General features: G+C 45.3%; 1 protein-coding gene across 9 annotated transcripts in view; it reads right to left on the minus strand.

The window, feature by feature from the left end:
* PDE4D (phosphodiesterase 4D) overlaps window positions 1-26,252 on the minus strand; it is a 1,020,783-nt gene that overhangs the window by 413,018 nt on the left and 581,513 nt on the right. Inside the window, exon 1 of one of the 9 annotated variants that reach the window (XM_063962756.1) lies at window positions 13,340-13,709. The exons of 7 other annotated variants lie outside the window; for them this stretch is intronic. In XM_063962756.1, the coding sequence (XP_063818826.1) occupies window positions 13,340-13,404 (65 nt within the window). In that variant the 5' untranslated portion in view covers window positions 13,405-13,709. Of the gene's footprint in view, window positions 1-7,570; window positions 7,595-13,339; window positions 13,710-26,252 lie in introns of those variants that run through there. One more of the 9 variants, XM_063962792.1, reaches the window with a different exon arrangement.

Genomic DNA, 26,252 nt, shown 5'->3' on the forward strand with positions numbered 1-26,252 from the left:
TCGTCTGCATTAACTGAAAAGTTGGGAGGTATGGGAGAGGCCCAACTGTGCACTATTAATAATAATGCGGGCTATGAAACCAAGCATACAGATAGGGGAGGCGAAGCTGCACATATGCATAACGCAACTCCATTTATGGGTAGGGGAAAGCGCAGGATTTCTGGAGGGAAGTTTCTAAATGTTTGATTTTAGCGCAATTAGCGCCAGCCCATGAAGGATGCATATTCAGCATGTAACAAGCTATAGTCTGCCCCACACAAAGTGCAGTTTATGTAATACAGTACATCAGACACATGCAGGCCCAATGATCACGGTAAGCCACTTACCAGATCCTCTCTCTGGTGCAATTATAGTGCTCAGTCACATACAGACTTGGGGCCAAATGTATTAGAGTGAGAGTTTCAAAAAGTGAGAGAATTGGTAAGGTTTTGCAGTTTTTTTTTTAAAGTGGCAATCATTTACACCGCAAGATCAACCTGGTATTGCTGAGTAAATGATTGCCACTTTAAAAAAAAACCTGAAAAACCTTACCAAATCTCTCACTGTCTGAAACTCTCACTCTATTACATTTGGCCCTTGGTAGGAAAATTTGCTTCCACTGGGCATGTGCAGCAGCTCAATTCCACCCTTTATACTGCATGTAGTAGCTGCTTGGCAGATGGACAATTGGAATACCCCCTCCGCGTTTGCCTATGATGTGCAAATATCCACATTACCCTGCGTGCACACATTGGGCTGATTCTGAGTTGCATGTAAAGTGTCTATGGAGCCGGGCAGCCGTGGAAGCCTGATTACTACTATATGCTAAGTGTCCGTTCATCTAGTGCAAGCGGAAACCAGAGTCGCTCATTGATTTTACGAAAGAGGCCAGAACCATCAGAGCTAGTATCAGGATTAGCTCCATGATCGGTGCAAGAGATTGGTCTGAAACAGGTGTCGCAATCCCATAAACACAACTCAAGAGTTGACTCACACAAAACAAGAAAAAAAGACCCTTAGAAGGAGCACTCAATCAAGAAAAGACATTAAGTAATATTGATATTGAATGGTTTAAAACGTAACTTTTAATTACATCTATATAAAAATGGTTATTTTTGAAATCTATATAGATTTCATTAAAAGTTATGTTTTAAACCATTCAATATCAATATTACTTTATATCTTTTCTTTAAAAAGTGCGCCTTCTAAGGGTCTTTTTTTCTAGTTTTGTGTGAATTGACTTACCAATAGTGTTCTACTGTACCCCTGGTGCACCACCAACCAGTTAATACTTGCAATACTAGCAATTGTACTACTCTAAATTAGGCTTAAATATATGCTGCCTATCCTTTGTATGATTATCTTCAGTGCGGAAACACACCTGTACTACAATTACAACTCAAGAGTCACAAGGAGCTTTTGACATGACACCGCCAAAGTCATGGTGGGTCAGTATGATCGCTTTGCCACTGGTGGCTGAGTTCATGCCCCAAAATGCCCTTTTTTGCGGAAAAGACAGAATAGTGTGGGCATACGGAGAGATGTGCAAGTTCTGTGCTGTACGCAAATACTTGCCGTCTGCATCCATGAAGAGAGAAGCGTGCGAGTTAGAATAAGCCCCCATGCAGGTGTATTTTTGGGCAATTTGCTTTAAACTATGCACTGGCCCCAAAGTGAGGAGCTGGCACTCTATGACTATATCGCCCATCCCATACAGGAGAATCATGAAGCCACACAGATGTAAAAGTGCACAGATGGCCAATTCAGAAGAGCGCTGTGTGGCCCTGACGGATCTTACAGGGCAAATATCATTCCTTCAACACAACCAATGTATATACTTCCATTATGTGAGGCCTTATTGAAAACTTTCTTTCTGGCTCCTAGTAGATGCCAGCGCAACTTTCAGACGTAGATATTTCTCTGTGAAGGACTAAGTCAGAGCCGGCCTTAGGCATAGGCAAACTAGGCAATTGCCTAGGGCATTTGGTGTGCTTAGGATGCACAAGCAGCTTCTGCTGATTAAAATGATATGCAGCATGCCTATATTCTGTGTGTGACTGCGGCTGTATCTGCATACTAAATGCTACGTTGCAGTGTAGTCCTGGAAATCACTGTAATGTAGCATTTCATATGCAGATATAGCCGCAGTCACACACAGAATATAGGCATGCTGCATATCATTTTAATCAGCAGAAGCTGCTTGTGCATTCTAGCCACATAGTAATGCAAATAAGATGCATTTTTATAAACAAAAGGCGCCTGACATTAGCAGAGCTGCCAGCTGACTCATGCCAGGCATCTCCTGCAGAAATAGCGGCGGTGCTAGGGGGCACCAGCAAAAATCTTGCCTAGGGCATCATATTGGTTAGGGCCGGCTCTGGACTAAGTGCTTGTTCTCTGAGGGGTGATTTATCGCTTTGTATCTGAATCTAGTTCTAATTTTCCTTCAGAGGGGCTTCATTCAGTACACACAATGCTAGTAATTCACAGCCTCTTGGGTCAGAATAAGAAATCTGACCGGCTCAGTCTGTGATTACAGTCAGACACCAATGTCCTGAGCACATGCCGAGGAACTGCTGTTTCATACAGTTCCAATGTCCTCATATGGTGCAAGGCCTGCAGATGCCGTCGTGTTTACACATCCTATGACAGCTTACGTCTGCTTGGCAATGACTGCGGCTCGCATCTAAACATTCCAACGTAGCAGCAGGAACTGGAAAGGCAACAAAGTGTAGGCAAAGGCATTGGTCACTGTTTCATTGTTCTGAGAATATAGTGTAGTGTAGGAAGTGTTTCATGTGTGTATGATTGCATGGAAATTGTATAAATGTATTATCCAGAGCAATTTATGGGAGACTGCATGAAGGAATACGTGTCAGACAGCAATGGTTACACTACCCATGGCGATGACCTTATGGTGATATTTATTTATACACCTCCTTCTAAAATGTCTACTAACACCATTGCTTTATGTTTGCTATGTACTTTTATCATCAGTTTAAGGCTATGTACTTTTATCATCAGTTAAAAGTATTTTTTTGTAATGTTCATTGGGGAGAAAGATGATGAAGCAACGTTGCAGAAAATGTAAGCACTGCTATCAGATAGGTTAGGCACACAGAGTCTTACAGGCAGTGCTGACCCAGAAAATGTATGCTAAAGGGTTCTTAGTGCTGAATGTATTTGTGCGTCTCCGCTTAACCCCTTGGGGCAACAGAACATAATTGTACTATCTATTGTATCATTATTTTATGCACCAAGCCGCACACGTTTCTCCTGCACTGAAAGGAGGTTTCTCGGATGGCAATTGCCTTTAGCTGTCCCTCTCTGCTCATCATTATCACCAGCAGGAGACACATTAATGCACTATTATTGAGTAAATAGTAATAAACCGGCAGGAGGCCTTCCTGCGCGTTTCGTCAAAGCCTTTGCTAAGAGTGTCCAAGTCCTAGTCATAGGGTAGACTGCAACACGTTTCTTCTGACTATACATAGAGGATATCAATCTGCAGGAGACATCATTTCTGTCTCCAGAATTGGGTCCAGAACACTGAGTGTATCTTCATTTTTTTTTTTTATGTGAGGGTTATTAATCCTCTTTTTTATTTTATTATTTAAAAGCGCTGTGTCACATACTGTACTGGTTGGAAATTACAGAGAGGTAGCAGCTACACATCACAGCACTTATAGGGGGATCTTCAATTGTTTGAAAAGTCAGTTGGGTGTCTGTTTTTTCCTTTCTAATAGACAGGGAAAAAAACAGACACTCAACCGACTTTTGAAACATTTGAATTCCCCCCATAATGTGTTAATTTGACAGTTCAAACTCCCCGTCCCATTACCTCCTGTCTATACTAACCAGGCCTCATGTCCTCTCATAGGTGGCTATCCCGTCTCAATCACCGGCAGAGGGAGACGTTGTGTGTGGGTGCTCACTCTTCCCTCTTCATTAACATCAATATTTGCAACCCTCCCTGCTTTACTTGCCAATCTCTACACCCCATCCTTGTTACCCATATCATTCCCTTCACCACTGCATCTGTAACTTCCTCATTCCCTTCATCACTCTTGTAAAAACAAAGAAACAAGGAATTTGACAGCAGAACCACTTGGCCCATCTAATCTTCCCTTTTATTTTATTTTTACCATTTGGTGACCTCAACCCTATTTGTTCCTTAGGTCTTTGTAAGGATATCCTTATGTCTATCCCAAGTATGTTTAAATTGCTCTATTGTCTTATCCTCTACTAACTCTAATGGGAGGCTATTCCATCTGTCCACTACTCTTTCTGTGAAGTAATTTTTCCTCAAATTTCCCCTGAACCTGCCTCCCCCTACAGTCTCCGAGCATTACCTCGTGTTCTAACACTTCTCTTCCTTTGAAGAATGTCTGCCTACTATACCTTGTTAAAAGCCTTGATATATTTGAACATTTCTATCATGTCCCCTTTCCCTTCTTTGCTCCAAAACATACATGTTAAGATCTTTAAGTCTTTCCTCGTAGGTTTTGTGATGTAGGCCATGCACAATTTTAGTTGCCATTCTTTGTACAGTACAGTATGCAATGTATTTATATCCTTCTGGAGATATTGCCTCCAGAACTGATCACAGTATTCCAGATGAGGCCATACAATGACCCCATTATCTGCCTATATTGCTTTTCTCCTCCCTCTACGCTTGCCTCCATATTTGTACCTCCTAACTCATTCCCTTGGCGGTCACCATTTACCTGACTCTACTGTTTACCCCCCTCATTAGTCTCACCCCTCTTATCTACCCCCATCACCTGCCTAATTCCATTTCTCCCAATTCTTTAACGCCTCAGTAGTTTTAAAAATACCCCCCACTAACTTTCCCGCATTTATCTTCTTTATTCCCGTCACACCTCTACATTCCCGCCACCTCCATCATCACATTAAACTTTGTAAAGTGTAATGCCGTAACTAGTAACAGTGCCAAACCCTCATTATCACAGGCAGGAGATAGCACTGTAATGTGTGATATCCCACCCTCTGGTGATTACACCCCACTGATTGCTGCAGGAATGGGCACAGACACAGCGGAGTAGTCTGATATACATTAGATTTTTTTCCCGTTCATTCAGCACATTGCCAATGTCATGCAAATCTATTTAATGTATATGTTGACTTGAATAATAACAACAATCTCAGTTCATATTATGTGAGGCACAAGCATTGGACAAAAATCCACAAGGAATGAGATCACTTTATAGGCTGACTCTGAATATGGGCCTTGTAATAAGAAACATCCATCAGGTCATATTAGACTGATACACTACTGCCCTTCTGTCATGGGTAGATCACACTGTGTCCGGAAAATAAAAGAAGTCCACTTACTGTATTATTACACAATTCACCAATGGGTGTTCTGCGATGCACGACCACATGAAAGCATGCTTTTATAGTTTCGTTTTTGGTTGACAATACTGCTAACACAGCTTTCCAGAGTTGTACCATTTTTCTGGTTTCATTGGAAATACCACAGTTAGGGCTTATTCCCACTTAATTTGCTTAATTCACTCTTTAATATCATGCAAAACTTAATTTATTTCAGTAATTCATCTTAAAAGATGAAACTAATGTATTATATAGACTCATTACATGCAAATTTAGATATTTCAAGCCTTTATTTGTTATAATTTTGATGAGTGTGGTTTACAGTTTAAGATATCCCCAAATCAATCTCAGAAAATTTGAATATTACATAAAATCAATAAAAAAAAGTTTTCTAAAAACAGAAATGAGAGACATGAGACCGAACAATGCAGAAGAGCTGAAGGCCGCTATTGAAGCATCCTGGTCTTCCATAACACCTCAGCAGTGCCACAGGCTGATAGAATCCATGTCACGCCGCACTGAGGTAGTAATTCATGCAAAAGGGGCCCAAACCAAGTACTGAGTACATATGCATGATTATACTTTTCAGAGGGCTGACATTTCTGTATTTAAAATCCTTTTATTATTGATTTTATGTAATATTCTAATTTTCTGAGATTTTGGATTTGGGGTTATCTTAAATTGTACGACACAATCATCAAAATCATAACAAATAAAGGCATGAAATTTCTCACTTTGCATGTAATGAGTCTATATAATATATTAGTTTCACCTTTTAAGATGAATTACTGAAATAAAGGAACTTTTGCATGATATTCTAATTTTCTGAGTTTCACCTGTATGTGTGTATATATATATATATATATATATATATATATACACAGACACACATACATACATGGGTGTAGTACTGGTGACCGGCGGTCTCCTGACCGCCGGTCACCTTACCGACGCCGGGATCCCGGCAGCATACCGACGCCGGGATCCCGGCGGGGAGGGGCGGGCGAGTGCAGCGAGCCCCTTGCGGGCTCGCTGCGCTCGCCACGGATTCTATTCCCACTCTATGGGTGTCGTGGACACCCACGAGTGGAAATAGTCCCTGTTGGTCGGCATGCCGACCATCGGGATAGTGAGCCGTCGGGCTCACGGAGGAGGTCATGTGACTGTCGGTCAGCTGACCGGCGGTCACATGACTACCACCTACATACATACATACATACACACACACACACACACACACACACACACACACACACACACACACACACAGTATATATAGAATAGCACATCCAAAGCAAGCAGTAGACATTTTATATGAATAGACCTAACTAAAAGAAATGGTATGTTGTGCATTGTCATTTTATTTACAAACTATTAAATAATTGTCTATAACAACGTCTATAACGTTAGGAGCCTATGATAACCCCCATAGACACTTGTCTTCTTTGTCTATGAAAGCTGAACGCTGACTGAATGGGATGGGTTACTGCACACTTGCGGGTTCAGAGCACCAGATCAGTATAATACTATGTACTGTGCTGTGCTAATATGACAGGGCACTGAGTGGGGAGAACTTTTAGTGCTGACACTTTACCAATGTCATAGACTTCATGTTTCTTCATGCACTCACAAGTAAACAACATACAGTATGTAATGTGCATTCAGACGTCTACCAGGAGAGAGAGAGTCCTCTGCAGTAAGTGGCTGCAAGAACGCCCTGTACTGACACTCGCTAGGGACATGATTAGCTGATGGCACTCGTGGAATCCCTCTCGAAGGCACAAAGCATAAAGGGTCCCCTACAGCATCTGCCGTGAAATAACAAGGTGGGAAAATAGCCCACTGATGTCTAAAATGACCTTGGCTGTATATACCTCAACTCTAGATTTACATCACCAAACCCAGCATTGACTGCCTAAATGCACAGAACAGGCCTGTGATTGGACGACTGTGTTAAGGTGCCCACACACGGTGAGATTATCGCGTGCGATGTGATCTTTTTAGTTTAAATCGCATTGCGTGTAGTTCAAATCGCACCGTGTTCATTTTTCCTTGCGATGCGCGCTCCCATGTAGTCAATATCGCAAGGCAAAATAGTATATATCTCCTATCCCTAGCAGCAGCTGTGAGGGGACGGGCCTTTCCCGGACCTCTAGTGCGCAGCTGCTAGAGTGACACTTAAGGCGTTATTATAGATGATTTTATTTATATAGAGATGATCTCCAATAGCACTTACATTTGGGGAGAACAGCACAGTACACAGTGACGGTGAGGCAGCTGATTCAGGCACACTACACTAGTTACAGTGTGAGAAGAACAGAAGAGACGGTATACTCTCTCTAGTCACAGCCCGACTTTCAGCCAAGTCTATGGCACCAATCCAGTGGTGGTGTGTATCACTACTATAGCCTGATGAGTGACTAGTAGTGTTCAAGAAACATTGCTGTGTAGAGGTAACATGACCTCCCAGGAACATATCCTGTCCATTACAGATTTCAGGTAGAAGCCGGCGCTCAGTTATTGCTGCATCTCAGCTAACTTCCGTGTTCTGGCTCCTTCCCTGCTGAAATTTGTGTCACCGAGAGCCCACGCTCCCAGCCCTGAGGACCGCCCTGACACCTGGGGATCAGTCTGAGTGCAGTACTTCCGCTGCGCACAAATGCACACATTTATCTTATGTAATAACAGTTTGTATTTAGTATAATTTATTGCTCCTCATACAAGTATTTGCTGTATCCAGCGACACAGCGATGTTGAAAGAAGATGAAATCTGATTATCCACTTATCCAAATGATCACATTAAAATCTTACACTGCTATAAACTACAACATGTTTATAAATGTGGTGACTGCAAACTCCCGGACCTACTTATGGTGTCATGATCTATGCCAGAATCTATCGTACCGAGTGCCCGTGTCAAGCGGAGGTACAATGAGGTGACCCCTAAACGTAACTAACGGTAACTTAGCTTCTGGCGCTACAACGCAGCAATAGATAAAAATAGGCCCAAAACTCTAGTGTGATGCTTTATAGTGAAATCCTAGGACATACTATAAAAAGCTTCACAATCAATAACCAGGCTCCAGAAAGTTTTACTGACATTTCTACGCACTGGAAGACTGTGGCACGTATTCCCAACAGCCTGTCTCATTCTCAAATAATGGCCCTTTTTTCTCACTGTGTATGTTATTTCTTTTCTTATTACTCAAGAAATTCTTACAGCCCGTACAGCATACTGTATCCACAGATCTATATACCATCACTATTTTAAAAAGTGCATTTCTATTTTAATGCTGGGACCAACAACCGGAGCCTAAGCATGTCTTTACTTTAATGGGTGGCTACATGAAGACGCAGATGGATTAAATCAATGTGTCCATGTGACTTTGAAATTAACACCAAGATATTTTCTGCTGATAGCCCTTCTTTTAACACAGGGGGAGATGCAGTTTATTGCAAGACGAGGCACAATCCTCACAGATAGAATCTCGTATTTAAGTCACTTATAAGGTTCATTCAGCATCTGCAGAACATTCTATTCCACCTTTAGTCATTTGCCAAAAAATCAAGTGACCTTTGGCAAGGCTATGAAACATTTTATTATGATGTAAAGGAGGGTTGGCCTTTACTGATAACAGTGATAGATGGCAGGAAGTACTGCTATTGAATCATACTCTAATACCAATCATTATTATATTCATCTGTTTTAGCGATTTCCACGTTCCACTATATATAACACTATTACAGTAAAATGTATAGGACAATATATATACTGGGGGTTAAAGGGGCACATTTTTCCTTAACAAAAACACTGCAAGAGGGTTCCTAACCCAGAGGTCACAATCTATGAAGAGGACGTGAGACACGGTAAATAGGAGGAAAGCAGCGGGCACATATGGTGCTCAATGTGGAAGAGGATTAATGCATCTCCTATCAGAGCTATATGGTAGTTCCCATTCGGTTTCACAAGGGTGTATTTAGCATACTGTATATGATGCACTCTGGTGTTGGCTGCCCAATGGTATCTGCCAGCAACCTGCACTAAAGGCAAGAGGTAAATTTGCAAGTCACTGCTTCTTGGCAGGCTTGACCTGAATGTGGCCCTAATATTAAGTCAGTCGTGCTTTGTACTTAGGGGGTCATTCAGACCTGATCGCACGCTGCATTTTTTCGCAGCCGTGCGATCAAGTCTGTACTGCGCAAGCATGTGACCCGCAATGCGCATGCGTGTGACCTGCAATGCGCAGGCGCGTGACCTGCAATGCGCAGGCGCGTCGGCCATCGCCGTACAGCGACGAAACGAACGAAGAAAGCGATCGCACCGGCGATCCCAAGAAGATTGACAGGAAGAAGGCATTTGTGGGCAGCAACTCACCGTTTTCTGGGAGTGTCTGGATAAACGCAGGCGTACCCGGCCGTTTCCAGGGAGGGTTCCTGACGTCAGCAACATCCCGGATCGTCACAGCGGCTGAGTAAGTCCTGGGATGTGCAGAAACTTGTGCAGCTCTGACGGTGATTACCTGGTCGCAGCAGTGCAAAAAATAGCCTGCGTGTGACCAGGTCTGAATTAGGCTCTTAGTATTAACGTAGCATTCAATTTTGAGCTCAAATCTGCCGAGAAGCCTGGTAAATATACCTTCACAACTGACTAAGCAATGTACTGTATTCTGTGAGGTGCGGTATGGTTGATAAACATAGTCAAAATGTCAACAGCGTACAGTAATGTAGACAGGAGAATGCTGACATGGTAGTAATGATAAAGCATTTTAATCATGTGGGCACTACAACTATCTGTAGATGTCTGTGCACTGTAATGCATTAAAGCGATTGTTATATTGTCGCCAAGGTTAAAATGCTTTATATATAGCACTACTACCGACACAGCATTCTCCTGTTGACATTTTGTCTATTGACAGCATACAGTAAGTGCAGACTATTTATCTCCCTCCCATTCTGGGAGCTCAGCAGACTTCATCCATGTGAGATATGCGAGTGTGAGCATATACAGATGGAGTTACACACGCGTGTCCCATTCGTTCCCGGCGGTGCGCCTCGCGGGGCGCACCTAGAAGCAGACGGAGCCATGATTAGCATGGCTTCATCTGTAGGTGTGAAAACTGGTGCAGAGGAGAACCAATGTCCTCTTCCTGTCTATAGTTTATAAAATGAAAGTAGAAGTCTGATAGGCTGCTGTGGGCACAAGATCAGTTGTCCATTAGGGTTCAGTATGATTTGCCGATGGACGGGAAGCCGGCTGTCAGTATACCGACAGTGGCATCCCATCCATCACAATCCCGACAAACACCCATTAATCCCCCTAACCATCACCTTTTCCCGACCCTAACTCTCTCTTGTGGGTGCCTAACCTTAATCCTCCCCACTTGGTGCCTGACCCTAACCCTCCCTTCCCCGCTGCCTAAACCTAACTCTCCCTCCCCGGTCCCTAACCTTCCCATCCCTGCTCCCTAACCCTAAGCCCCCTTTAACTGCCTAAACCTACCCCCCCCCCCACCATGCGCGCGTCCCGCTGTGAGGACGATTGTGATGCGGGCTGTTGGTTATGTGACGCCAGCATCCCGAGCGGTGTCGGTATGTACACGCCGGCATTGCATCCTCCTTCAGGATCGCATCCGGTATATTGTCCGACGGGATCCCATCCATATGGAAGCTAACTGTTTCCCGTCCCTTAATTATCCCTTAATCCTGGGGGGGGGGAGAAAGTTTAATTAGCCCGATCAGGAGTTAGTGGGGCAGCCCAAAGCTATCCCTGATCATGGCTGCAGACATCCCGATTAATATTTGCATGTTTGCTGACAAGCTGATCACACATCTGGTTAATCAGCAATTGCATCAAACAAGCAAATTGTTCTTCTTTTTTTTTTTTTTTGGGGGGGGGGTTTACAATTAAAAAAAAAGACCAAGCAGACACATGCACGATTACAATAAACAGATGCCCTTGTGCTTCAGCTCATATACACATTTGGCCATGCAGTTGCAATCCAGGAGACTCCTGAATCAGAAGAAGACCTCCCAAGCTTCAGAGAGAGCAGGGAATTCTCTCAGAGAATTGGCCAGGACGTGATGTGAAATGCGTCGAGCCCACCCACCTGACAAAACACAGAGCATGTCGACACCATAATGTAAAACATGTTCAGAAACCAAGACTGTGAAGGTCAACAGCACTATTTTAGCCTACAACTAACCCTGATTGCAGCTTAACCCTAACTTCATGTGCCAACATTTATAGCATATTGACGCTACATTGACATCTACATTCTGGATGTCAATACTGTTGAAATTCTAAACAAGTCAAAATATGTCAACATTGTGGTGTCTACCGTTTGATTGTCAACAATCTGAATGTTGACATCTTGACGGGAACCCTTCCTGGCACTCACAGCTACATTTAGGAATGAACCATAACCCCTTCAGCAAATGTTTCTGATGATAATTAACGGGGTATGACAGCTATTCAGTATTTCTCAAACAGCAGAAGATGGCAAAAGCGGTACATTCCCCATTGCTGGCAATGGGGACCCAGGAAAGTCTTTCCGGCTTCAGTGTAGCCTTCTAGGCTGTGTTGAGTCCCTGCACTATTTGTCAGTAACCCGTCGCTGGCAACACAGCAGAGGATGCCGTGGAGGGGGGCAGTCATTGCTGGACCTTGCCGGACAGGCAAGTGATGAATACCAGCGGCATATTAGTAAAAATCGCATTGAGATGCAGTGATACTAAACAAAATATGCCATGGGCAATCAGTCTTGATGTTAAATGGAGCCCTAAGGGCTCTATTCATGAAGCAGTGAAAAGTATGGAGAAGTGAGCCAGCCGAGAACTTGCCGATGCCAACCAATCAGCATTCAGGTAACATTTATAATTTGCATACTATACAATTGCACGGAGCAGCTGATTGGTTGCCATGGACAACTTCTCCACACGCTCACTTCTCCACACTTTTCACTGCTTCATGAATATACCCCTATACACAGTGAGGTGAGGTGACTGTGCTACCCACCTCATAACACACACTGCAGAAGGCAGAGGCAGTTTAGAAAGAATATGGCGAACAGAAGTTTGTTCTTTCAAAAGAATGTACTACTAGCAATTCAAGTTGTTTTGTTTTCCTTTCTTGCATTTGTTTTTAAAACAAGAAGACAATAATAAAACAAAGCAAAAAAATGTAACAAAGCAAACACAAAGAACACAACCTATTGCAAAAAACGTTTACACTAATGCCCCTCATCCAATATTTTCCGCCACAACAACAATGCAAGAGTGAGAATGGAAATAAAGGTAAAATGAATATTTTATTATCTACTTTGATCTATAAATTGAGTCGCTTCCGATATTTTGTGGAGACGTCCTGAATTGTTGATTTGATAACTGAAATATTGGGGGTCCTGCTAAACATCTGTAGATGTCTGTGGACTGTAATGCATATAAATCGTTATTATACAACTGTCATATATAATATCATCCTTCCGTCAGCATGTGGGAGCTCCGGGCAGCGGACAGCCAAAGTACATATTTGCAGTGCTATTGTGTTGTTATGGGCTCAGCACGCAGAAAGATAAGGTGCATTAATGACACACAGTACTGCACTGCCAACATCCCTATGCAAAATGTGTGTTTACTTATAAACTCATAGAAAAAGCTTTCCACGGGAATAGACTTAAGTAATGCTTTACTTTATAAATGACCCTATAATACGGACAAAAAAGTAGAAAAATAATAATAAAAAAGTTTCCTAAGCAAATAGAATTATACCCACAGTTTCATTTGCCAATTAATGCATTTTCTGGTTTATCAGTAGCAGATTTACCATTCATGGTTTATCAACACAGCACTGCTAAATATTCAGGTAGCCAAAGGGTTAACTGACCAGCTTACCTACTTCTGACCTGAATGAGACACGTGTCAGAAAACGTAACTGGTATATCAATACAAAACAGCGCACTATAGTTATCATGGTAGGATAAACACAGTAAACATATATATACTTTACCAGTGCCCATCTGTTGTCCTAAGGGAACTGGTGGAGCGAGATCTTGGCTTGAGTATAATACTCATTTTGAATTGGGAAATAAATCAGTGTGTGCACTAACATGCACATCTCCCAGCAGTTACGCAGTAATCCATAGTGTCACATTAAGCAGCAGTCCTGGGAAGACTCGTCAGGTTTAGCCCCAGAGAAGGTTACGGTGGAAGCTTCCCTTCCTATCCCTGAGTCCCATTCAGTACTGTGCTAGGAAGTGACAGACGCCTCTACACTCCGACTTAAATTTCCAGGGGAGGAACTGCAGTTTCAATGTATTCTCCATGTAGGTCACATGAAACCTCAGCTGCTGAAAGACTCTTCAGAGCTCTCTGACTGGATCTCATAGGGCTGTAGAGGAAAGAGTGAGATTCTCAAGGAAGAATCACATTAAGGCAAAAAATCAACCGAGCATGCCAAGGAAATGTCATTCATTAGCGCTGCTCTGCCCAGTGGCAGATTACAGGCAGGAACAATGCATTTCTTGTATCCACCTACAGTCACGTGGCATCTACCTATAAACAGGAACTTATATATCCCAGCCACACTGCCATGGCCACCAAGTTCACGCTGGGAACCAGACTAGTGACTTCCCTGGGTAATTCAGGACACACAGTCACACTCACTGTCTGAGTTTACAGAAACTCACAGTCATATAGTAACAAGAAATACATGTAGACAACTGCAATTATGACATACGTTATACTGATCACTACCAGTCACTTACTGTAGCTCCTACATGAACCCAGAATGACCAATGTACGGTGGACACAGTCGCAGCTTCAACTGTGTCTTTTTATGCAGTGATAGGTCGACCTTAATTAAGTCCTAATGGTCGACACAGTCATTATGTCGACATGAAAGGTCGATAGTGCTTATGGTCAACTGGTACAAAAGGTCGACATGTGCAACGGGTCGACACACATATGGTCGATGCTGTTTTTTTTATTTATTACTTTTTCATACTTTACCATCCACGTGGACTGGGAATAGTAACCTGTCCCGAGCGCAGCAGTAGCGAAGTGAGGCACCTCGCTCGAAGCATGGCGAGGGAACGCAGTACACTAATTGGGGTTCCATGTGCTTTGACGGCAAAAATGACACCAATAAAATAAAAATTAAACATGTTGTGTCAACATTTGTGTCGACCATTTGTCATATCGACCTTTTCCAGTGTTGACCTTTTGTCTCTGTAGACCATGTCCAGTGTTGACCTTTTAACCATGTCAACCTTTCACGTCAGCCTTTTTATCATGTCGACCTTTGCCACGTTGACCAGTAGTGGTCGGCCTAATGCCTGTCCACCAAATTAGGGTCGACCCTGATTCATACCCACGACCGATGGTCTCTTACTGAGACGCCCACCGTCTGCGGCACTAATCTGTGCCTGTGCCCATTAAGATGCACCATCCTACATTGCCGTATGGTGGCACAGAATCTACGCCTGTACATGGCCGCCGGTGCATCTTTAGGTGCAGTCGCTGACTGCAACACCACCTGCGTATGGCTAGCCGTCCCCGTTACCACCCAGAAACGCTTACTGAAATTGTATTTCAGTGTAATTTCAATCTGCATCTTTGTACGGTAACCATTGAGAATGCATGCACAGATAACCGTGGCCAATTGCGTCCAATATCAGCACAGTGTCCACTTCTGAAGCTGGCCCTAAATGTAATTTAGGAGGGTGCAGCATTCACTAGGAATTGCATTTGCATATCATAGGATGCCCTGGAGTAGGGATGGCCCTCAACCATCGATGGTTAACAACCGTTGCTGGTTTGTCACCAATTCTTGATCCAATGGTTATCCACCATTGATGGGTAGCACGTGGTAACGGTTTTAGTTTTTTTTCTCTTCTCTCTTTTCGGAGGCCTACTAAGCAACTGCCCGACATCAATGGGTGCACACCATCAATGGTTACATGCCATCGATGTTAGCAAACAATGGCACCTGTGACAGGAGTCACATACATGGAGTATAATCCAACAAACTTAATTTCCACCTTAGGCAGGATACAGCTTCACATGCAGGTCAGGTTTACAGGCACTTCTTAAAACAGCAGTATAACATTCCAAGTTCTAGTAATCACAAACAGTGCATATTACAAATGGCTCCTAACGTAACCCAGATCACCCCCGCTATCGCCTGGCCACTTGATGTAGAACACAGGCTATTACATTTACCCCAATATCTGTTTTCAGTTATATAGAAACTGTGTTAGGAGAGCCAGGTAAAATGGGAACACACACTTTTCCATTAATGGTAACACAGAATTTGATGGCAGATAAAGACCACTTGGTCCATCTTGTCTGCCATGTACACAAACACACACACACACACACACACACACACACACACACACACTGGTTAATTTTTTCAGTAGCCAACTGTTGTACCGTTATATTATTTTTGGATTGTGGGAGGAAACCGGAGTACCTGAAGGGAAACCACACAAGCACGGCCGCACGGGGAGAATATACAAACTCCACACAGGGCCATGGTGGGAATCGAGCCCAAGACCTCAGCATACCTCCCAACTTTTGTCAGTAGGGGATTGGCACCCTTGTGCGGCATAGGCACGCTCGAGCCGAAAAGGGTGTGCAGCCTCTTGTGTGAGGGCGTGGCCTCAGTTGAGTGGGTGTGATCTAGTGGCACGGACCCTTTTTTGCATTTTGGGGCGTGCCCAGCGCTCCCTGAGCAGCCCCCGGCTCCCCTCCCCTCACTGAATAGATTCCGTGCGCGTATGCACAGCATCTATTCAGAGATCACTCGCTGCTTTGCAGAGCAGTGGGTGATCAAAGTATCCCCCAACTGTCCCTCCGCTCGTGGGACTGTCCCGCTGGAATCAGGACAGTTGGGAGGTATTCCTCAGTGCTGTGAGGCAATAATGCTAACCATTACACCATCCGCACTGCCAAATCTAACCCAGACAGTAACCCCACATATTAACTTGTCTTGTTCTCCTGAGTATTTGTGAGAGAAGACAGGGACAAGGGGGGTCATTCAGACCCGATCGCACGCTGCATTTTTCGCAGCAGTGCGATCGGGTCTGAACTGCCCATGCGCGTGACCCACCACAATGCGCAGGCATGTCGCTGCCCGGCGTGTCGCCAGAGAGCGACGATTTCTACGATGGTAGCGATCGCAGGGATGATCGCAAGAAGATTGACAGGCAGAAGGCTTTCCTGGGCGGCAACTTACCGTTTTCTGGGAGTGTCCGGAAAAACGCAGGCGTGTCGACCCGTTTCTCCGGAGGATTCCTGACGTCACCAGCGGCCTGGATCGTCGTAGCGGCTGAGTAAGTCCTGGGCTGTGCAGAAACTGCACAAACTTTCGTTTGTGCAGCTCTCTACACAGCCGTTCGCACCCCTGCGATGCGCTTGACCCCTCCCCTATAGGTGGCGATTACCTGGTCGCAGCAGTGCAAAAAACCGTCTGCGTGCAAGTCTGCGACCAGGTCTAAATTAGGCCCAATATTCAGAGGTTTGCTTCTTCTATTTAATGGCTAATAATAGTTATTCACATAGCTCCTATATATTATGCAGAGCTTTTAAGAGCACATTTATTAATTCACAATGTCTGCCCCAGTAGAGCTTAGTGTCTATATTCTCTATCACATGGACAAGGTTCATTTAAGATGAGTCCACATCTGAATCAGCCCTACTACAGCATTTACTGGAGCACATGACTTTACAAAGGCCCTCATACATGTCATGTGCATGATACAGGCATGTGCACTCAGGAGCATGTCTCTCGCCTTACAGGCGTCGGCTGCTGTGGGTGGGGCTATGTGATCTGCAAGCGGCAAATGTCCCCCTGAGCCGTCGCCGGCTCCCCCTGCACAGCGCAGTACACAAACTCTTCAGTGTCGCGTGAAACAGTGTTTTTTCACTGAAATTCATTTTCAAACATAGGCAAGTATGCTTCGGGGTAAAATGTGATACAAATTAATGATTTGGGTTTTTTCATCTTTCATGTTTGTCAACGTAAATCATTGCATTTGTTTTCAGAATCCAGAAATGCATGTCATGCGGTTTCTGTGCATTAGATGTTCATATGGCTTCCTAAAGAAAATCAGAGTATAAAGCTAGTTACTGTATACTTTTATGAAATGTTTATACCTAACAGTGGGATACGGTTGTTAGGTCGACACAGCTTAGGTCGACCGCTAAAGGTCGACATGCATGGGTCGACATGATCATTAGGTCGACATGATCATTCGGTCGACATGTGAAAATGTCAACATGTACTAGGTCGACAAGTCAAAATGTTGACATGAGTTTTGCACTCTTTTTTCTTCATTTTTTGGATTTTTCCATACTTGACGATCCACGTGGACTACGATTGGAATGGTAACCTCGAGCAAAGTGAGCCATGCGAGGGGGACACGGTGCACTAATTGGAGTTCCCCGTCACTTTACGAAGAAAACGACACCAAAAAAAGTCCAAAAACTCATGTCGACATTTCCCGTCGACCTAATGCCCATGTCAACCTTCAGTGGTCGACCTAATGACTGTCGACCTAAGTTGAGTTGACCCAATGACCTGTGCCCCGTAACAGTAACCACTACCTAAGTGACATACTTTGCAAGTGACAGGTACAAAGGGCCCGATTCAGACCCGATCGCTGCTGTGCGTTTTCGCGGGGCAGACGATTATTGTAATGCCCACGTGCGAGGCCAAACTGCGAAAGAATCCAGCGTCTTTTTTTATCGCTAGGCGCACGCCAGTTGGTTGATAGGAAGTGAGCGTTTGGGGGTGGTAACTGCCCGTTTATGGTCAGTAAAAACGCAGACGTTCCCAGGCGTTTTCTGGGAGGCTGTGTGACGTCAGCTCCGGCCCCGATCAGCCTATTTGTATTGCACTGTAGGAGCAGGTCCTGGGCTACGCACAGACTGCACAGACTGGAAAAATCATTTGATGGTGAGTGAGTTGCGAACGGATTTGCAACTGACTGGCGTACGCAGAGCTTTTCGCGCGGCGTACACACACTTGCACGGGGCGGGTATTCACTTTGTTTGGGTGGCGACTGATTGCAAACCTCTGCATATTGGCAGAGGAGCGATCAGGTCTGAATCGGGCCCAAAGAATGACCTGTAATAGCCAACGTTATTGCAACATTTATATCTAGTAGTGCAACACAAGCACTCCCCCCAGTGCTGCACCATTCCCTGGTATGTATCCATGAGGGTAGTCTGCAGTCCATGGCGTCAGTATTCAGTCATTACTGTAACTACAGTATGTTAAGGAAGATGTTTATATTCAAATTCCTAAATCAGTGGCCTCAGCTGTTATCACCACCTTGGGGACAATTCTGCTCCCATAGTTACCAACATGTTAATGAATTTCCAAGCATTTGTTGCTGCTGAACATGTGCATTTAATCTGGTTACAGACACGTGCTCTCTAGCTGGACCAGAGGGAAATAGAATTACACATAATGACATGCTTATTAAGGAAAAGCAGTGGATGATGAGCAGAGGGTGACAGGGCAAGGCAAAGGGTGTCTAGCAGAAAGTGACAGGGAGATGGAATGGGTGACAGGTAGAGGGTGATGCAGAGGAGCAGAGGGTGGTGGGAATAGGGTGACAGAGAGGCAGAGTGTAATGGGGAGAGGGTAACATAGGGGGTAATTCAGAGTTGATCGTAGCAGCAAATTTGTTAGCAGTTGGGCAAAACCATGTGCACTGCAGGTGTGGCAGATATAACATTTGCAGAGAGAGTTAGATTTGGGTGGGTTATTTTGTTTCTGTGCAGGGTAAATACTGGCTGCTTTATTTTTACACTGCAAATTAGATTGCAGATTGAACACACCACACCCAAATCTAACTCTCCCTGCACATGTTAAATCGGCCTCCCCTGCAGTGCACATGGTTTTGCCCAATTGCTAAGAGAATTCCTGCTGCGATCAACTTGGAATTACCCCCCATGTGCACTGCAGGCGGGGCAGATATAACGTGCAGAGAGAGTTAGATTTGGGTGGGATATATTGTTTCTGTGCAGGGTAAATACTGCCTGCTTTATTTTTACACTGCAATTTAGATTTCAGTTTGAACATACCCCACCCAATCTAACTCTCTCTGCACATGTTATATCTGCCCCGCCTGCAGTGCATATGGGGCCTAATTCAAACCTGATCGCTCGCTAGGTTTTTTTTACACTGCTGCGAACAGATACAGGGGAGTGTATTTTCGCTTTGCAAGTGTGCGAACGCATGTGTAGCAGAGCTGTACAAACAGATCTTGGGGGTAATTCCAAGTTGATAGCAGCAGGAAATTTTTTAGCAGTTGGGCAAAACCATGTGCACTGCAGGGGGGGGGGCAGATATAACATTTGCAGAGAGAGTTAGATTTGGGTGGATTATAGTGTTTCTGTGTAGGGTAAATACTGGCTGCTTTATTGTTACACTGCAAATTAGATTGCAGATTGAACTCACCACACCCAAATCTAACTCTCTCTGCACATATTATATCTGCCTCCCCTGCAGTGCACATGGTTTTGCCCAACTGCTAAAAAAATTCCTGCTGCGATCAACTTGGAATTACCCCCCTTGTGCGGTCTCTGAGTAGCCCAGGACTTACTCAGCCGCTGCGAACACTTCAGCCTGTCCGGGACCGGAATTAACGTCAGGAACCCGCCCTGCAAACGCATGGACAAGCCTGCGTTTTTTCCAACCACTCCCTGAAAACGGTCAGTTACCACCCACAAACGCCTTCTTCCTGTCAATCTCCTTGCGATCGCCCGTGCAAATGGATTCTTCGCACAAACCCATCGCTGAGCGGCGATCCTCTTTGTACCTGTGCGATGCACCTGCGTGCTGCGGTGCATACACATGTGCAGTTCTGACCTGATCGCAGCGCTGCAAAAAACGCTAGCGAGCAATCAGGTGTGAATTTCCCCCATGGTTTTGCCCAACTGCTAACAAATTTGCTGCTGCAATCAACTCTGGATTAGGCCCAAACACTGTATATTACATATAATACAATTTATTTACCTGGGCCAGAACTGAAGCGCATGGCTCATCCTTGCATCTTAGCGCCGGTGATAGTCACGAGATTTTCAGTTTCCCAGCGCCAGTGGCAAAAACTACTCATTGACAAAGGGCCGGGCCGGTTGGGGAGAAATAAGGAAAGGCAAGGAGAGGAGCAGGCCCTCCTCCACCTCCTCTGGCCGGACCGCGTCCATACTTCATTCTATGTTTCTTGGACAGACTGGCGCCCTGCGGTGCAGCAGCGTATGAGTCAGTCTGACTCATTATAATACCGTCGGCTGTGGGCCTCTTTATTGCGGTGGGCCCCAGTGCTATGGGCAACATCCCATCTTAAATAGAACTCCCATCTTAGTAAATATACCCCAATGTGTCCTCCTTTCTATGCATACAGACAGGTCCGATTTGGTCCCTGTTTGTCTGAATTTCATGTAAACCTGCAACTCTACAAATTGTCTGTGTTCAGATGTTGTGGCTCCTGCCTCAGTGAGGTCACACGTTCCGTGTGAATTACACGGTCACAGATATCCCACATGATGGCTGTCTACATTGTTTGTATTCTCTCTAAACCTGACACTGCATATATTTGTACTGTGGTAACTACTTTGCTTGGTAATTATGTTCCATCCATAATCACTTTCATTAGCGAGAGGCGCGAAATGACAATGAATCACCTCCTATCACTTTGCACATGAGCGGTTTCTATATTACATGTAAAAGGGTTAATGAGTGCTGCGGTTTGTGATGCTTATTACTGTTGTAAGCTTTTAGTTTTTATATGGGGGTATCCAATTAGCCACCAAAATGCTGCAAAAAAATAAATAAATAAATAAAATAAGATTTGAACCCTACCGGTAAATCTTTTTCTCCTAGTCCGTAGAGGATGCTGGGGACTCCATAAGGACCATGGGGGATAGACGGGCTCCGCAGGAGACATGGGCACTATAAAGAACTTTAGATATGGGTGTGCACTGGCTCCTCCCTCTATGCCCCTCCTCCAGACCTCAGTTAGAGAAACTGTACCCAGAGGAGACGGACAGTACGAGGAAAGGATTTTGTTAATCTAAGGGCAAGATACATACCAGCCCACACCATCAACACCGTACAACTTGGAACATACAAACCAGTCAACAGTATGAAACAAAACAGCATCAGCCCGAGACTGATCAAAACTGTAACATAACCCTTATGTAAGCAAAAACTATATACAAGTCTTGCAGATGTAGTCCGCACTGGGACGGGCGCCCAGCATCCTCTACGGACTAGGAGAAAATAAGATTTTACTCACCGGTAAATCTATTTCTCGTAGTCCGTAGTGGATGCTGGGGACTCCGTAAAGACCATGGGGGATAGCGGCTCCGCAGGAGACTGGGCACAGCTAAGAAAGAATTAGGACTACCTGGTGTGCACTGGCTCCTCCCACTATGACCCTCCTCCAGACTTCAGTAAGGATACTGTGCCCGGAAGAGCTGACACAATAAGGAAAGGATTTTGAATCCCGGGTAAGACTCATACCAGCCACACCAATCACACCGTATAACTCGTGATATTATACCCAGTTAACAGTATGAACATAACAGAGCCTCTCAACAGATGGCTCAACAATAACCCTTTTAGTTAACAATAACTATATACAAGTATTGCAGACAGTCCGCACTTGGGACGGGCGCCCAGCATCCACTACGGACTACGAGAAATAGATTTATAGGTGAGTAAAATCTTATTTTCTCTAACGTCCTAGTGGATGCTGGGGACTCCGTAAGGACCATGGGGATTATACCAAAGCTCCCAAACGGGCGGGAGAGTGCGGATGACTCTGCAGCACCGAATGAGAGAACTCAAGGTCCTCCTCAGCCAGGGTATCAAATTTGTAGAATTTTGCAAACGTGTTTGCCCCTGACCAAGTAGCAGCTCGGCAAAGTTGTAAAGCCGAGACCCCTCGGGCAGCCGCCCAAGAAGAGCCCACTTTCCTCGTGGAATGGGCTTTTACAGATTTAGGCTGTGGCAGGCCAGCCACAGAATGCGCAAGCTGAATTGTGCTACAAATCCAGCGAGCAATAGTCTGCTTTAAAGCAGGAGCACCCATCTTGTTTGGTGCATACAGGATAAATAGCGAGTCAGTCTTCCTGACTCCAGTCGTCCTGGAAACATAAATTTTCAAGGCTCTGACTACGTCCAGTAACTTGGAGTCCTCCAAGTCCCTAGTAGCCGCAGGCACCACGATAGGTTAGTTCAAGTGAAAAGCTGATACCACCTTAGGAAGAAATTGGGGACGAGTCCTCAATTCTGCCCTATCCATATGGAAAATCAAATAGGGGCTTTTACATGACAAAGCCGCCAATTCTGACACCCGCCTTGCCGAAGCCAAGGCCAAAAGCATGACCACTTTCCACGTGAGATATTTTAAATCCACGGTTTTGAGTGGCTCAAACCAATGTGACTTTAGGAAACCCAACACCACGTTGAGGTCCCACGGTGCCACTGGGGGCACAAAAGGAGGCTGAATATGCAGCACTCCCTTGACAAATGTCTGAACTTCAGGCAGTGAAGCCAGTTCTTTTTGGAAGAAAATCGACAGAGCCGAAATCTGGACCTTAATGGAACCCAATTTTAGGCCCATAGTCACCCCTGACTGTAGGAAGTGCAGAAACCGACCTAGCTGGAATTCCTCCGTTGGGGCCTTCCTGGCCTCACACCACGCAACATATTTTCGCCATATGCGGTGATAATGTTGTACGGTTACATCTTTCCTAGCTTTAATAAGCGTAGGAATGACTTCCTCCGGAATACCCTTTTCTTTTAGGATCCGGCGTTCAACCGCCATGCCGTCAAACGCAGCCGCGGTAAGTCTTGGAACAGACAGGGCCCCTGCAGCAGCAGGTCCTGTCTGAGCGGCAGAGGCCATGGGTCCTCTGAGATCATTTCTTGAAGTTCCGGGTACCAAGCTCTTCTTGGCCAATCCGGAACAATGAGTATAGGGGGTAATTCCAAGTTGATCGCAGCAGGATTTTTGTTAGCAATTGGGCAAAACCATGTGCACTGCAGGGGAGGCAGATATAACATGTGCAGAGAGAGTTAGATTTGGGTGGGGTGTGTTCAATCTGCAATCTAATTTGCAGTGTAAAAATAAAGCAGCCAGTATTTACCCTGCACAGAAACAAAATAACCCACCAAATCTAACTCTCTCTGCAAATGTTATATCTGCCTCCCCTGCAGTGCACATGGTTTTGCCCAATTGCTATCAAAAATCCTGCTGCGATCAACTTGGAATTACCCCAATAGTTCTTACGCCTCTTCTCCTTATTATCCTCAGTACCTTGGGTATGAGAGGAAGAGGAGGGAACACATAAACCGACCGGTACACCCACGGTGTCACTAGAGCGTCCACAGCTATCGCCTGAGGGTCTCTTGACCTGGCGCAATATTTTTCCAGCTTTTTGTTTAAGCGGGACGCCATCATGTCCACCTGTGGCCTTTCCCAACGGTTTACAATCAGTTGGAAGACTTCTGGATGAAGTCCCCACTCTCCCGGGTGGAGGTCGTGCCTGCTGAGGAAGTCTGCTTCCCAGTTGTCCACTCCCGGAATGAACACTGCTGACAGTGCTAACACGTGATTTTCCGCCCATCGGAGAATCCTTGTAGCTTCTGCCATCGCCGTCCTGCTTCTTGTGCCGCCCTGTCGATTTACATGGGCGACAGCCGTGATGTTGTCTGACTGGATCAGAACCGGACGGTTTTGAAGCAGGGGCTTTGCTTGACTTAGGGCATTGTAAATGGCCCTCAGTTCCAGAACATTTATGTGTAGGGAAGTCTCCTGACTCGACCAAAGTCCTTGGAAGTTTCTTCCCCGAGTGACTGCCCCCCAGCCCCGAAGGCTGGCATCCGTGGTCACCAGGACCCAGTCCTGTATGCCGAATCTGCGGCCCTCTCTGAGATGAGCACTCTGCAGCCACCACAGCAGAGACACCCTGGTCCTTGGAGACAGGGTTATCAACCGATGCATTTGAAGATGCGATCCGGACCATTGGTCCAACAGGTCCCACTGAAAAGTTCTGGCATGGAACCTGCCGAATGGAATCGCTTCGTAGGAAGCTACCATCTTTCCCAGGACTCGCGTGCAATGATGCACCGACACCTGTTTTGGTTTCAGGAGGCCTCTCACTAGAGACGACAGCTCCTCGGCTTTCTCCTCTGGGAGAAACACTTTTTTCTGGACCGTGTCCAGAATCATCCCTAGGAACAGTATACGTGTCGCCGGCACCAGCTGAGACTTTGGAATATTCAGAATCCAACCGTGCTGGTGTAGCATCTCCTGAGATAATGCTACGCCGACCAACAACTGCTCTCTGGACCTCGCCCTTATCAGGAGATCGTCCAAGCATGGGACAATTAAAACTCCCTTTTTCCGAAGGAGTATCATCATTTCGGCCATTACCTTGGTAAATACCCTCGGTGCCGTGGACAGGCCGAACGGCAACGTCTGGAATTGGTAATGACAATCCTGTACCACAAATCTGAGGTACTCCTGGTGAGGATGGTAAATGGGGACATGCAGGTAAGCATCCTTGATGTCCAGAGATACCATGTAATCTCCCTCTTCCAGGCTTGCAATAACCGCCCTGAGCGATTCCATCTTGAACTTGAATTTTTTCAAATATGTGTTCAAGGATTTTAAATTTAAAATGGGTCTCACCGAACCTTCCGGTTTCGGTACCACAAACATTGTGGAATAGTAACCCCGTCCTTGTTGAAGTAGGGGCACCTTGACTATCACCTGCTGGGAATGCAGCTTGTGAATTGCCTCTAACACAGCCTCCCTTTCTGAAGGAGTCGTTGGTAAGGCAGATTTGAGGAAACGGCGGGGGGGGGATGTCTCGAATTCCAGCCTGTACCCCTGAGATACCACTTGAAGGATCCAGGGATCTACCTGTGAGCGAGCCCACTGATTGCTGAAGTTTTTGAGACGGCCCCCCACCGTACCTGGCTCCGCCTGCTGAGCCCCAGCGTCATGCGGCGGACTTAGCAGAAGAAGCGGGGGAGGACTTTTGTTCCTGGGAAGTGGCTGTATGCTGCAGCTTTTTTCCCCTACCTCTGCCTCTGGGCAGAAAGGACGCGCCTCTACCCCGTCTGGTCTTTTGGGGGCGAAAGGACTGCACCTGATAATACGGTGCTCTCTTTGGTTGTGAGGGGACATGTGGCAGAAATGCCGACTTCCCAGCTGTTGCTGTGGAAACTAAGTCTGAAAGACCATCCCCGAACAACTCCTCACCCTTATAAGGCAAAACTTCCATGTGCCTTTTGGAATCTGCATCCCCTGTCCACTGCCGGGTCCATAACCCTCTCCTGGCACAAATGGACAGTGCACTTATTTTTGATGCCAGTCGGCAAATATCCCTCTGTGCATCTCTTATGTAAAAGACAGCGTCTTTAATATGCTCTACGTTTAGCAATATGGTGTCCCTGTCTAGGGTGTCAATGTTCTCTGACAGGGAGTCTGACCATGCAGCTGCCGCACTGCACATCCATGCTGAGGCAATAGCCGGTCTCAGTATAATACCAGTGTGTGTGTATATAGCTTTTTGGAGAGCCTCCTGCTTTCTGTCAGCAGGTTCCTTTAGGACGGCCGTATCTTGGGACGGCAGTGCCACCTTTTTTGATAAGCGCGTAAGTGCTTTATCCACCTTAGGGGGTGTTTCCCAACGTGACCTATCCTCTGGTGGGAAAGGGTACGCCATTAGTAATTTTTTTGAAATTACAAATTTTTTATCAGGGGAAGCCCACGCTAGTTCACACACGTCATTTAATTCTTCAGAAGGGGGAAAAACTACTGGTAGTTTTTTTCTCCCCAAACATAATACCCTTTTTAGTGGTACCTGGGGTCACTTCAGAAATGTGT

This window comes from Pseudophryne corroboree, chromosome 1 (genome assembly GCF_028390025.1).
Source record: "Pseudophryne corroboree isolate aPseCor3 chromosome 1, aPseCor3.hap2, whole genome shotgun sequence".
NCBI classification, from domain to species: domain Eukaryota; kingdom Metazoa; phylum Chordata; class Amphibia; order Anura; family Myobatrachidae; genus Pseudophryne; species Pseudophryne corroboree.